Source organism: Pseudorasbora parva, chromosome 5 (genome assembly GCF_024679245.1).
Source record: "Pseudorasbora parva isolate DD20220531a chromosome 5, ASM2467924v1, whole genome shotgun sequence".
In the NCBI taxonomy this organism is placed as follows: domain Eukaryota; kingdom Metazoa; phylum Chordata; class Actinopteri; order Cypriniformes; family Gobionidae; genus Pseudorasbora; species Pseudorasbora parva.
Window position 1 is genome coordinate 1,517,472 of NC_090176.1, and position 13,635 is coordinate 1,531,106.

At 41.2% G+C, this 13,635-nt stretch overlaps 1 protein-coding gene across 2 annotated transcripts in view; it reads left to right on the top strand.

Annotated features, from left to right (window-relative positions):
* Positions 1–203: 203 nt before the first annotated feature.
* Positions 204–13,635, top strand: part of map3k12 (mitogen-activated protein kinase kinase kinase 12) — a 32,881-nt gene continuing 19,449 nt past the window's right edge. Inside the window, exons 1-4 of one of the 2 annotated variants that reach the window (XM_067442985.1) lie at positions 204–519; positions 8,386–8,929; positions 9,917–10,100; positions 13,423–13,614. In XM_067442985.1, the coding sequence (XP_067299086.1) occupies positions 8,491–8,929; positions 9,917–10,100; positions 13,423–13,614 (815 nt within the window). In that variant the 5' untranslated portion in view covers positions 204–519; positions 8,386–8,490. The remainder of the gene's footprint in view (positions 520–8,385; positions 8,930–9,916; positions 10,101–13,422; positions 13,615–13,635) is intronic. The other variant, XM_067442986.1, reaches the window with a different exon arrangement.

Sequence of the window (13,635 nt, forward strand, 5' to 3'; positions counted from 1 at the left end):
GTGTGTGTGTGTGTGTGTGATAGAGAGAGAGTGTGTGTCTGTGTGTTCTCAGCATCAAACGGGACATTGAAATCAGGAGGTATTCCTTTAAAAGCTTTAAAATTTCACTTGATCGGAAGGTCAGGCCGAATAAACACACACACACACACACACACACACACGAGAGCGATTGTGGCTTTGACGTCATGCTCGCTCTCACGGTAACGCGCACGCGCGCCCCCTAGCGGGCGTCATCGCGTCCCGTGACGTCACTTCAGCACCGTAGAGGAGAAACAGCTCCTTCCGCTCGACTAATGGACCCGAATCCGTGAACGCGCCCCATCCGCTGGAGCTCGAGCCATCCGGACCGGATTAAAGCCCGCACACCGAGCCCGGACACCGGAGAGCCATCGAGCAGAGAGACGCGCTCTCTCACCGCGGGACCGAGCGCTCAACATCGGATCACACCCGTCACTTCACAACAGCCTCCATCCATCCCTCCATCATCCCTCCATCATCCTCCAGAGACCCGGACACACGGTACTAATCCACACACATGACGCGAGGCGCAACGCGCTGGTTCCGCGAGAGACATGCGATGAACTGAGTGTGTGTTCGTGCAGTGTGTGTGTGTGTGTGTGTGCCTCGCTCATTGCGGTACTTCACGCGGCTGGACGCGTTCGCGCGCGCCATTGACGCCAATGACATCACATCTGAACAAACGCGTCCGTTTACTGCCTTTCATCCGCGGCTCGTGCGCGTCGCGTGCGTTTGTGAGCTGTTTCTGAGCGTACGCGCGCAATGGTGTAATTGCACGAGACGTGCGAGGAATCGCGCCGCTCAGGAGCGCACGCGTGCGTTTGTTATGCAATTTTGCCATATTGTGACGCGCGCGAGCGCGCGCATGAAGACAGACGCGCCGTGATTTCTGTAATATTCACACTGTATCTGATGAAATGCGTCAGGAGAGAGAATATCATGCGTACATGAGGAGTAATGCTCATTAATCTCACTGGAGCTGCTCATTATTATGAGTCTCAACTGGAGACATTATGGGCTCCAACATCATGTTTGACGCGTTCATATCAGCCAACACAAAGCTGGAGGACGAGGAAATACTGTAAATAAAATACATCTGCGCTCAGAAACACGAGACCTCGACAATATCAGGAACACACACACACACACACACACACACACACACACACACACACACACACACACACACACACACACACACACACACACACACACACACACACACACACCTCATCAGCACAGTTTTAAACTCAAAGCTTAGAAATGCAGTGCTTTACGTTAAATCATAAATGTACATGTTATTATATGAGGAAGATGCCAATGCAACATTCCTCATTTTAAGAGCACACCTTAAGAAAAATGTGTTTAATATACAGAGAAATATACATGTTGGTGTTGAACATTAATGAGCAAAAGATTGTGTGTGAATTTAAAAGTGTTTTGTTTTAAAATGGAATAAATGTATGAGGAGACGAGGAGAAAAGACAGTTCTGATACAAATACTTATAAAATATAGAAATATATCTGATAAATATAGGAAAAAAACATTAATTAAAAAAAGTTAAGATTCTGAAAGCATTGAAGGACATCCCATAATAATTGAATATAGATTTACACTAGTAATAACTGTAACTTACAGATGTTTTGGAGTGCGGAGGAAAGTTTCTGTGCCATCTTGGGGTTCTATATTGTGACTGTGTTTAGTCTTAGTGTGTGTGTGTGTGTGTGTGTGTGTGCGTGTGTGTGCGTGTGTGTGTGTGTGTGTGTGTGTGTGTGTGTGTGTGTGTGTGTGTGTGTGTGTGTGTGTGTGCGTGTGTGTGTGTGCGTGTGTGTGTGTGTGTGTGTGTGTGTGTGTGTGTGTTTGCAGAGGTGGAAGCTCTGGATATGTTATGCACTGAAATTTTGGTGCCGAAAATGGCATTTGTTTTTTTTTTTTGTCCCGAAAGTCCAGTAAGGGCTAAGTTTCGGCATCAGTACAGTACAGTACTCGTGTGGAGTTAACACAAAGGACGGACACACACACACACACACACACACACACACACACACGTTTGTTTTTGTGACATATGGGGACATTACATAGGCGTAATGGTTTTAAGTAATTCTAAACATCGTGAGGCAGACAATTACGTTATTAGCACGCTCCACAGCGCCACCCAGTGGCTATAGTTATAACTGTCAAGTCAAGTCATCTTTATTTATACAGCGCTTTTTACAATGCCGATTCTTTCAAAGCAGAGTTTAGAGACCGCAATAGACGTGATGGAGTATAATGTGTTAAGAGCTCGCTTAAGTACCGGGGAGCTAAACCATTTAGTGCTTTGAGTAATAAGCAAGATTTTAAAATGTCTGCGATGTTTAATAGGGAGCCAGTGCAGTGTTGACAGAACTGGACTAATATGATCATACTTCCTGGTTCTAGTAAGAACTCGAGCTGCTGCATTTTGGACCAGCTGGAGTTTGTTTATTAAGCGAGCAGGGCAACCACCCAGTAGAGCATTACAATAATCTATCTATCTATCTATCTATCTATCTATCTATCTATCTATCTATCTATCTATCTATCTATCTATCTATCTATCTATCTATCTATCTATCTATCTATCTATCAGCTGGAGTTTGTTTATTAAGCGAGCAGGGCAACCACCCAGTAGAGCATTACAATAATCTATCTATCTATCTATCTATCTATCTATCTATCTATCTATCTATCTATCTATCTATCTATCTATCTATCTATCAGCTGGAGTTTGTTTATTAAGCGAGCAGGGCGACCACCCAGTAGAGCATTACAATAATCTATCTATCTATCTATCTATCTTAGGGGTGTAAGAAAATATCGATACACGTGAATATCGCGATATTATGTTTGGCGATACTGTATCGATTCTCAAAAACGCCGTATCGATATTTATATATTTATTTATTTACATCCAAGATTCGTGGCTTTGTGTTCGGTTTAAAGCACAGACTGTATAACACCCAACCGCTAGATGGCAGTGTTATCTCAGAACGCATTACTGACGCGGAGCCGGAGAAGCGCAAGGTGAAAGTGCATCGCTAGTGTTTACATTAGCAAACCCAGCTCTAAAGACGATAGCATTATTCCGCTCCTGCAGTACACAGAGCTGAAGTGAGGACTCATGTTGGCTTCAACTAAAAAGAAGCCACTAAGGAAATCAACAAGAATATTTTTTTTTGCAAAATAGGCCAAGTCATAATCTAATACTCGGGAAACACATTGAAACAGAGCTCGCTTAACATCCTGACGTCACCCGCGCTGCTGAGAAGCGTTTCGATAGAATGTCCTGCACGCTTTCCTCTCAGTAACAAAATAAACACACTCCAAAACTGACAGCGGTGGCAGCAGAACGAAAGATAACAGCGATGTGGATATGATGACCAGCTCTGCAGCTCAGTAGCGTTACCTGAAATAGCACTTTATACAATAGACTGCTTTATAGAAAACAGCTTTAGGCTCACTGCACTCCCTTTTTTGGTCGGCGTTTATTCATTCAAAAATGAGCTGTGCGCTTTAATGTTTCTAGGCAACCCCCGAATCACCTGTACTGTCAGTCAAATCACTGTAACGGTCAACACAACGGAAGGTCCGCCTCTTCATTCATTCGTTTGGACAACAGAACATAAGCGTGATGATGTTGCGCGCTTTTCTGCTCAGAGTTGAGTTTTTTTCAACTTCATGCGCTCGCAGCGCTCCTTCAAAAACGCGAGGCGCAGCAAGCGGTTTAAACGCGAGGCGCCCAGGGCGCATAAGCAACGCGCATAACGCTCTCTGCCAACCGAAATCCATTAAAAAAGGCGCCTCTCGCTGCAAAAACGCGTTCTGTGTGATCGGGGCTGCTGTGTTAAATATAAAACAAACAGTCATTCAGTCATGGAATGGACTGCACTTCCTGTTGTTAAATAGCCACTGCTATACTGTGAACCTTTAAAACATCTACACATAAATAATCCTGCAGTCACTTTACATTTCCCTCAACTTAGATTGCACATTGCATATGATTAGTGATATAAATTATACTGTATTAATTAAAGAAAATAATTTGTCTCGTGTTTTAGGCTTATGGTTGTGTTCTTTATTCTTTTAAATTATAAAAAACAAAAACCCACAAAAAATATATTTCGCAATATATTGCCTCTCTTACAATATCGCAATATATTGCAATATATTGTATCGTAACCCCTGTATCGTGATACGTATCGTATCGCCAGAGTCTTGGCAATACACAGCCCTAATCTATCTATCTATCTATCTATCTATCTATCTATCTATCTATCTATCTATCTATCTATCTATCTATCTATCTATCTATCTATCTATCTATCTATCTATCTATCTATCTATCTATCTATCTATCTATCTATCTATCTATCTATCTATCTATCTATCTATCTATCTATCTATCTATCTATCTATCTATCTATCTATCAGCTGGAGTTTGTTTATTAAGCGAGCAGGGCAACCACCCAGTAGAGCATTACAATAATCTAGCCTTGAGCTCATGAACGCATGTACTAACTGTTCAGCATTTTGCATTTAAAGCATGTGCCGTAATTTAGATATATTTTTAAGATGGTAGAATGCGGTTTTACAGATGCTAGAAACGTGGCTTTCAAATGAAAGATTGGTATTGGATTGGTAACTGTGAGTTTTAGTGGGATTTATCGTGGATTTACAGCGGCCAGCGAAGAATCATAGTCAAATAGCATTTTTATTTTTCGAATATTAATTACAGGTTGAATATTCGACTATTCGTGCACACCCCAAGTCAAAACACCAGTAAACGTAAAGAGTTGAGAAAGAAATCAGATGTGTGTCATTATACTGGATCCGTGCATTCGGTCTTAAAGTGACAGTAGCCCATAAACACCTGCTGCTGTCATTAATCAAACAACAAATAACACAGCTTTAACAGAGAATAGCTCATCTATACAGTGAACACTATAGTGGTGTTTTACATTCAGGCCAAAGTATTAAACCTTACTGTAGTTTTATCTTTTTTTATACTTTATCTATGCTTGTAATTAGTATATCTGATATTATTATTTATTAATATTGGCTTGTATTTCATTAAAATGTGTAATATTAATACAGTTATACAAAAATAAGCTAAAGTAAAATAATAAATAAATAATAAAAACAAACATTTTTGGTTTTGTCCCAGATTTCTCATTTCTGTGCATCTCTGGTCCTTACTGGAGACCCACAGACTCCTATTGGTGCTCCGACTGTTTTTAAAAGGCTTTGCTTTCTTCTGGAGCTTTACTTGAACGACACTTTTAGATGTTCGGTTTAGTTGCCCTATATGTTGTTTTAGTTTATTGTGATTTTGGGCTGTGCTGGAGACAGGATTTCGGTTGCTTCGGTTGCACATTGTAAACTCTTGTAAGTAATGGTTTATTGGGTTGTAGGGTTGCGATGGCATTTATTATCCTTGTTATTTTTTGTCTCTGTGTGAAGCACTAGGTAGGTAAGGAAGATCATTTAATATTTTCTTTTTCTGTTCTTTTGATGAGGTTAAGTAGAGGGAGGGTTGAGTTTGGGGTTTTGGACTTGTCGGAACCTGAAGTTTTAATCAATAATGTAAAAATGTAATAAATCACTGCAAGCTAAGCCTCTGTCTAAGAATCTTGTCAATTGTGGCCTGGTCCCTAGATCAGCCGTAACAGAATTGGGGGCTCGTCCGGGATCTGAATTATACCTCCAGACCAACATAAAGTCATCTTTACTGAGACTTATTCTGCATTTCTGATGAATAGATATTACTATGGTTCAATAGACAGTTGTTCATTGAACAGACATCACTCTTGACTGGATAAATTGTTAATCGTGACTGTAAAAATGAATAACAAGGTAAAGCAGCAGTTGTGTTTTTTACTTATCTGTAAATAAGCATTGTATTTCGCGGCACTCACTCAGTATATGGTGAAGATCTGCAGTGACCATTGCTGATGATGACCTGCTGTTGATTACTGCTTTTCTTATGAATGAGAAGAATATGGCCGATTCGCTGGTCAATATTTGGTCATTTGGAGATTAGCAGCATCGGCTGATTCGATAATCAGTCCCATAATCCAGTGGTTCTCAATCCTGATTTGCCACATCAGCTCGTAGAGGCTCCAAGACATGGTTCCAAATCTCAACTGTGTTTTTGCAGCCTTATAAAAGCAATTATAAAAGGTTGTGGTTATTATTTTAATGGTCACTTTAGACATTCTACTAACTATAAGTAACTTTGGAACTGCTTGTCAACTTATTCTAAAAACCGATACCTAACCTATTAGTCTACTAATACTCTAATGACTGCTAGTTGACATGGTGCTTATAGTCATACGAGACTGCTGGTGTAAGGACAGCTGATGACATCTGAAGTGTTGAGACGTTCCAGGACCTGGAGAACTGTGTAGAGCTGCAGAGACCAGTGTGAAACCCTATCGAGGCAAAGCGTGAAGCCGCTGATAGTCTACAGAAGGGCTGTGCCATATTGAAGAAAAATGCGATATGCAATACTTTGTTAAATAATGCGATATCCGATATGTGATACAATGTTTTCTTTAAGTGTGTAAAATCTATTAAATTATATTAAAAACATATTTTAAAACTGAGAATGATACCATTTAATCCAAATATCTAAACATTTACTAGTAAAAATGATTGTCTTGTTTTGGGGAAAATAACTCAAAATGAAGAGAGTTTTTGCTTAAAATAAGATAAATAATCTGCCAATGGGGTGAGAAAAATAATCTTGTTTTCTGTTTGAATTAAGATTATTTTTCTCACCCCATTGGCAGATAATTTTGCCTGTCTTTAAGCAAAAAATCCCTTAATTTTGATTTTAACAAGAAAAAAACAAGAAAAAAAATATCTTGTTGTTTTACTGATCTAATAAATGCATCTTGATTTAAGAATTGTTAGATATTTAGACTAGAAACAAGACAAAAATACTGAGTAAGAAAAGCATTTTTTAGTGTGAACTAGGGGTGGACGACTTAAAACGTACACTTTTCACAATGTTGAAGTAGCCTATTAAAATCATTCAGATATTGCTTCACTTATATTCACTTTTGCGATATTTCGATATATTGTGCAGACCTAGTCTACAGGCACTTTAGTCAAGCGTTCCTCAAGTCAAGTATTAGAGTGCTTTAGTTCTGGTTTTGTCTCATGTTTTATATTCCACAATTCTGCATGTGCAATGGGATATTTTGAGTGCACAAAAAGGTATTTCACCAGCAGAGTTTATAAAGCAATTCTTTGCTTCATGAAAAATCATTTAATATTAACAAACAGAATTGTTGTGCATGCTGCCCAGGTTTATCTATCTGAAGTGATAATGATTCATCTGAAGATATTACAACCACACACAAGCTGTTTCTCTTCACGAGATGAAAGTCAAGGAAGTACAGTCCCATTCATTTTCTCAGTAGTTCGTCCCCTCATTACAGCCGCTAAGTTCATATTCTCATATCTTTGTCAATTGGTCTGATTGCCGATATTTTTGCTTCAAATCAAAGTTTGTACTGTTGTGATCCATTGTTTCATGGCTTATAACTCTTAAACGAAGAAATCTTTTTAACAATTCCAATAGAGAAAGAAATGAGTTGGAGGTGCTGTGGCTCTGTATAGCTTTATGATTGGTGATCAGGTCAGCCAATCAGCCGGTATCTATGAAGCCACTGAGACGTCAAGAATTTAATCAAAATATGTGACATCAGCACTCAGGTAAACTTTTTACATGTGCGACATTGATTTGTTTCACACATGTAGAAAATACCTTTTTGTGTGCTTGAATGATCCTACTGTGTGTGTAAAATGAACACTATATTGGACTTGAAGGAAAAATCTCACAGAAGCAAATGTGTTCTGTTACCAGTGTAGAATTGCTCTGTTCACAGTCATGTGTAAATGATTCCGTAAGTTGCTGTGTAGAATTCATCTGTTCATATCATCCCAACATGTCCAACCTCGTGCAGAAGAAAACAGCTTGTATTATTGAAGCTACTGAAATGACAGAAGTCCTTCAACTTCAATATAATAGCAAAGCGGTTGGAAGGATTGAGTTTATTTTCCTACTCTTTGTTTTTTACTCTTTCCAGCTTATGACATTTTTATTGAGAAGTAATCCCTAAATAGTTGTGTGGTTATGGCTAAAGCTCACTTGGATTTGTTTAGTTGAATTTTGGAATATTAGCCAGTCTGAAAGCAGTTTCTTCAGGAGAACGCGTCCTTGTGTTGTTGGTATTGCTACACAGATGGAGATGCATTTACTAGATAAGAAAAACGACAAGATATTTTTTGAAAATTAAAATTTTGAAAATTGTTTTGTGGCTCCTCTTTCTCCTCAGGTGTGTTGAGGAGCAGCCGTTCTCTGGAGTGAGTGCTGAGGGCCAGTGTTGTGAAGGGTGGGTAAGTCGTGGGCCACCCTCGCCCCTTCTGCCCCTTCTGCCCCCATGGCTTGTGTCCATGAGCAGCATGCCCCGTCCCCGTCGCTCTCCGGCTTCAGCACGCCGCTCTCGGATCCGCCCTTCTGCCGGCCGGACTCGGAGGTGCCGGCGAGCACCCCGGACACCGAGCTCACCCCGACCCAATGCGTGCTCCGTAACGTGCTGTCCATCGACCCCGTGGGCGGAGGCAGCGGCACACACAGCAACAGCCCCACGCTCAGCGACGAGCCCACCAACTTCTCCAACAGCGTGCTGAAGCTGCAGGAGGGCGGAGCCGAGGGCGGAGCGGGGCGCAACCAGGCCGACAGCTTCCGGCTGCAGGCGGGCGGAGGGGGCTTTCTGGAAGGCCTGTTCGGGTGCCTGAAGCCCGTGTGGACCATGATCGGGAAAGCCTACTCCACAGAGCACAAGCAGAGCCAGGAGGGTGAGTGTGACAACCGGAGACGTAAGTTCACCCAAAAATCTAATTAATAAATCTGAAAACGACAATCTTACGTTTTCGTGTGTACAGCCAATCCGTATATTTTGTGAAACCATGACATCATCACACTGGCCTGGCATGTAAACTACATCGTTCTGAGTCGGTTTTGGTGATCTCGTGTGTATGCAGATATTTCTTGAAATAAGGGGGGAAAAAAGATTGGATTGGGAATGCTCTGGCTTCTTGTGGATCGGTCAGTGCCCTTAATGGGTTAGTTCACCCAAAAAATTTAATTCTGTCATTAATTACTTCCCTAAAGTGGTTGGCCAGCCGTCAGACCTCCGCTCATCTTCACACACAGATGAAGATATTAGTGTTGAAATCCGATGGCTCAGAAAGGCCTTCATTGACACCAATGTCATTTCCTCTCTCAAGACCCATAAAGGCACTAAAGACGTCGTTACAAAGCCCATCTCACTACAGCGGCTCTACAATCATTGATGAAGAGGCCAGAATAGAGTTAGTGCGCAAAAACACTAAATAACGACTTATATAGTGATGGCCGATTTCAGAACAAAGATTTGAACCGTTATGAATCAGTGAATTGATTCATGATTCGGATCGCCAATGTCACGTGATTTCAGCAGTTTGACACGAGATCCGAATCATGAATCAATTCATAACGGTTCAAATCTTTGTTCTGAAATCGGCCATCACTATATAAGTCGTTATTTAGTTTTTTGTGCACTAAAATTATAATAACGTTTAATCCAGCTCACAGCATTGTTTTGAATGTTCGGTAAGCAAGCTCCGTCGCAAAATATACATCATAAAAGCCGGCCAATCAGGTTGTAATCGTATCCCTACGCCTTTGGTTTGGTAACTTTGGGTTCGCTGTTAAAAATGCCAATGTGAACGCTAAGCGGACCAGGACTATATGTTGTGTTTTTGTTTTTTGGTCCGGACCAAACGAACCGAACTAAAGTGTGAACGCACCCTTGTCTCTTCCAGATTCCTGGGAGGTGCCGTTCGAGGAGATCTCCGAGCTGCAGTGGGTGGGCAGCGGGGCGCAGGGGGCAGTTTTCCTGGGGAAGTTTCATGGTGAGGACGTGGCTGTGAAGAAAGTGAGGGACATCAAGGAGACTGAGATCAAACATCTGCGCAAGCTCAAACACCCAAACATCATCACCTTCAAGTGAGTGAACGCAAACACACACACGTGCATTTAAAGCTCTTTCATGGCGTTCATCTGTCTAGTGTGTAATGTTGTTTTTAGAGCAGGAGTTCTTCTCTATATCACTCCATTGTAGTCTGGAGTCTGGAGTTTCTTCCGGGGACCAACACGTCACAATATTCCTCATTATAATAATTATTGGGAAGCATAACGAGGCAGGGCCTGGTTGAGTTAGTTAGTAATGTGTTGAAACTGCTGGTAATGGTAGGGGGGCGGGACATTTTCCAAACACCAATCACAACACACTGCTCCAGCCGACCAATCAGAGCACAGTGTATTTTTCAGGTAATGTGACTTTTAGCATGTATACATCTGCTCTGAAAGACAGAGCGCAACCTTATTGGGTTCATCAGCGAATGATCAGTGTGCAAACCTCACCGCGTAGCCGTCACACGATCACCTGTCAAAAAAGTTCATAAATTCAGTTCAGAAGAATATTATTTAATTTCTGATCCCTTACTTGTGACTAATAGGAGGCGCTGTGACCAAATTGGATGTGGTGTGGTCAGTGTAAGGAGACAGACACATACAAAGTTTGGTGTCAATACACCGAAGCATTGCAGAGATACAGCTTCAGAGTCAGCTTGCCGCCATCACAACTATTTTGTTAATGTGTTTTTCCAAACACACTGCTCGATCAATAACTTTTGGCCGACATGGTCTGAAGGTGAAATCCGATTTTGGTGAAAATCAGATGGTCTAAGAGAAGTTAGGTTAAGAAGTCACCCAAAGACATAAAAAATGGCAGACAGCAATTTTAATAACAGGTAATCGTTCTTTATTCATTGTCAATCTATTAAGACTAGTTTCATTAAGATTTCATTTCATTAAGGCAAACATAATCAAAATCTTTTAACATTTAATTATTTGAATATATAGTAATTGAATTATAGATTTTGACCACAAGGTGGCCCTGTTCCTTACACATAACTCACACGTTCCGTGATACATACTGAGTTTCGTAACTAGGGGTGTAAGAATTCGTTTTAACAACAATTCGATCCGGCTGAAATAAAACAGTCACACTGATTTAAATTTTTGGCTAAAAGTTACTGAATTGATTTCAAGTCAATGAATCGTTTCGGATCATATCGTTCTAAATGAACCAATATCGTCCTTAAATCGTATCGACAACCTCAAATCGTGATACGAATCGAATCGTTGTTAACCGAATAGTTACACCCCTATTCGTAACGATACGCTAATGCATTCATGAAATACAAAATATTACGACAAAATCCAAAATGGCTGAAGCACAAAATGGCTGACATGGAGAAATGGGTTTTATTCGACTCTGTATTCTTCATTGAGTCAAAAAGAGAATAATTGTGTTATTATCAACAAAAATAGTTATAAGCAAAAATAGCCATTTTTCATGTCTCCTGACCAGTAGGTGGCGCTGTGCTGAAACGATGCATGTAGCCTGAGGTCATGCTTGTGATGACGTACCAAAACTCGTCTCGATAGGCTAAGGCTTAAGCATCACATCCAAATTTCAAATTCGTTCACGCGTTATTGGAGAACCATTGAGTTTATCAAAAAGCTTCTAATCCTTTTTTTGCCAGCATGGTCTGAAGATGATCTGAGCCAATTTGGATGAAAATGGGATGAAGTAGAAATGATGGAAATATTTCCCTGAAGAAAAAATGAGTTATGTGGATCAAATGAATCCAAAGATGGAATTTCTGGCCCTTACGGTTCAAAAGTTATTAGCATAAACGTGAGTGCACAGTGGGTGGCGCTAGAGAGATTGAGACTCCAAATTTGCTGAGGTTAATGTTCAGATTGTCCTCTATCAGTGTGCCAAATTTCAGAACTGTCCTGCAAGCGGTTCTATGGGCTCCCATCGACTCAAGAGCAGAAGAAGAAGAGGAATAATGATAAGAACACCACTGGATACAGTAGGGGCCAATGAACCTGCTGCCTGGCCCCAATAAAACTAAATCAAGAGATCGGGTTATAGATCCTGTTTATCTAAATAGTGACACCTGGGTCTAGATTTACTAGACAGGGCAAATGAGCGTGAGACCACAATCTCATAAAAGCGCTGATGGGAGTGGGAAGTTCAGCGGGTGATTTACTGACAATGAGCAGATTACAGAACACAGCGGACCATTAACATTATGACCAACACAATCTGCAGAGAGATGCGCAAAATAGCATTGGGTCACAAACAAACAGAACTGATGATAATCGTGTGTGTGTGTGATCTACTAACAACACAGGCGCTGCAAATTAAATAATCTCCGGATTAATGTCTTCCTCTGGCATTACATGTTAAATGAAGATGAGTGGAGAAGATGTCTTTCTGTTCTCTGTGGTTCCTCCTTTTACAGCAACTATCACAGCATGCCAATCGTTAAGACATGCTTTTCTAATAGCTGTTTTTGATAATCACTTTGTATGATAAAGACTTTCCTACAATAAATTTAGCAGTCGAAAAGGGGAAACTCCTACAAACACATAAGCCAGGGTCCTGGAGGACCAGTGGAGGGCTTTAAAAAACTACTGTCAAGATTTTTTTTTTTACATCTTTACCTTATGGCTTATGCCAGTGTAACCCCCCTGTTCGAAACCACCCACTCCAAGCGGGACTCGAACCCGGGTCCGCCGTCATGAGAGTCGGATGCTCTAGAAAGGAGGCTAAAGGCTGCAACCGCTAACATCAGTCTAGAGCGTCTCTTGAGGTCAGAGGAGTCCCGCTTGGAGCGGGCGGTTCAAACTGGAGGGGTTACACTGGCATAAGCAATAAGGTAAAGATGCTAAATAACTAACTGGTCTTTAGTAAATCTTGACAGTTTTTTAACGTCAAACATTGATATTGCAATAACCCTTTGCCTGGAGTTTGATTGACAGACGATCTGACTAATCGTGACCCCAATATTATATGCCCCCATTGCTATCCGCCATTTTGTCCAACAAACAAGCTAGTCAGAGGAGTGAGTAGATTAATGTTGGTGGACTTATTATTTATTTATTTAGTCAGGACAGTGCACATTAATGAACAGTCTAACATTACTGTAAAGACTGTAAATGAGCCAGGTTATAGCATAAATGCACATTTTCACCTGTGACTTGAACTTGAAGAGTGGTGTGTATTAATATTTCTGCAGTTGAAACAACATACCTTCTGATGTTCATTCATGTTTATTTGCTGCTGTAACTAGTAGTAGAGAGGAAGAGCTGATCGGATCAGCAATCTTTGCAAATGTCAATTTGAATTTTTTTTTGCAGACATGTTGAAAACGTATAGACGGTGTGTGTGTGTGTGTGTGTGTTTCAGGGGGGTGTGCACGCAGGCTCCGTGTTACTGCATCCTCATGGAGTACTGCGCTCAGGGCCAGCTGTACGAGGTCCTGAGGGCCGGCAGGAAGATCACCCCGTCCCTGCTGGTGGACTGGGCCATGGGCATCGCCGGCGGCATGAACTACCTCCACCTCCACAAGATCATCCACAGAGATCTCAAGTCCCCCAAGTAGGAGCGCTTGATTAGCTT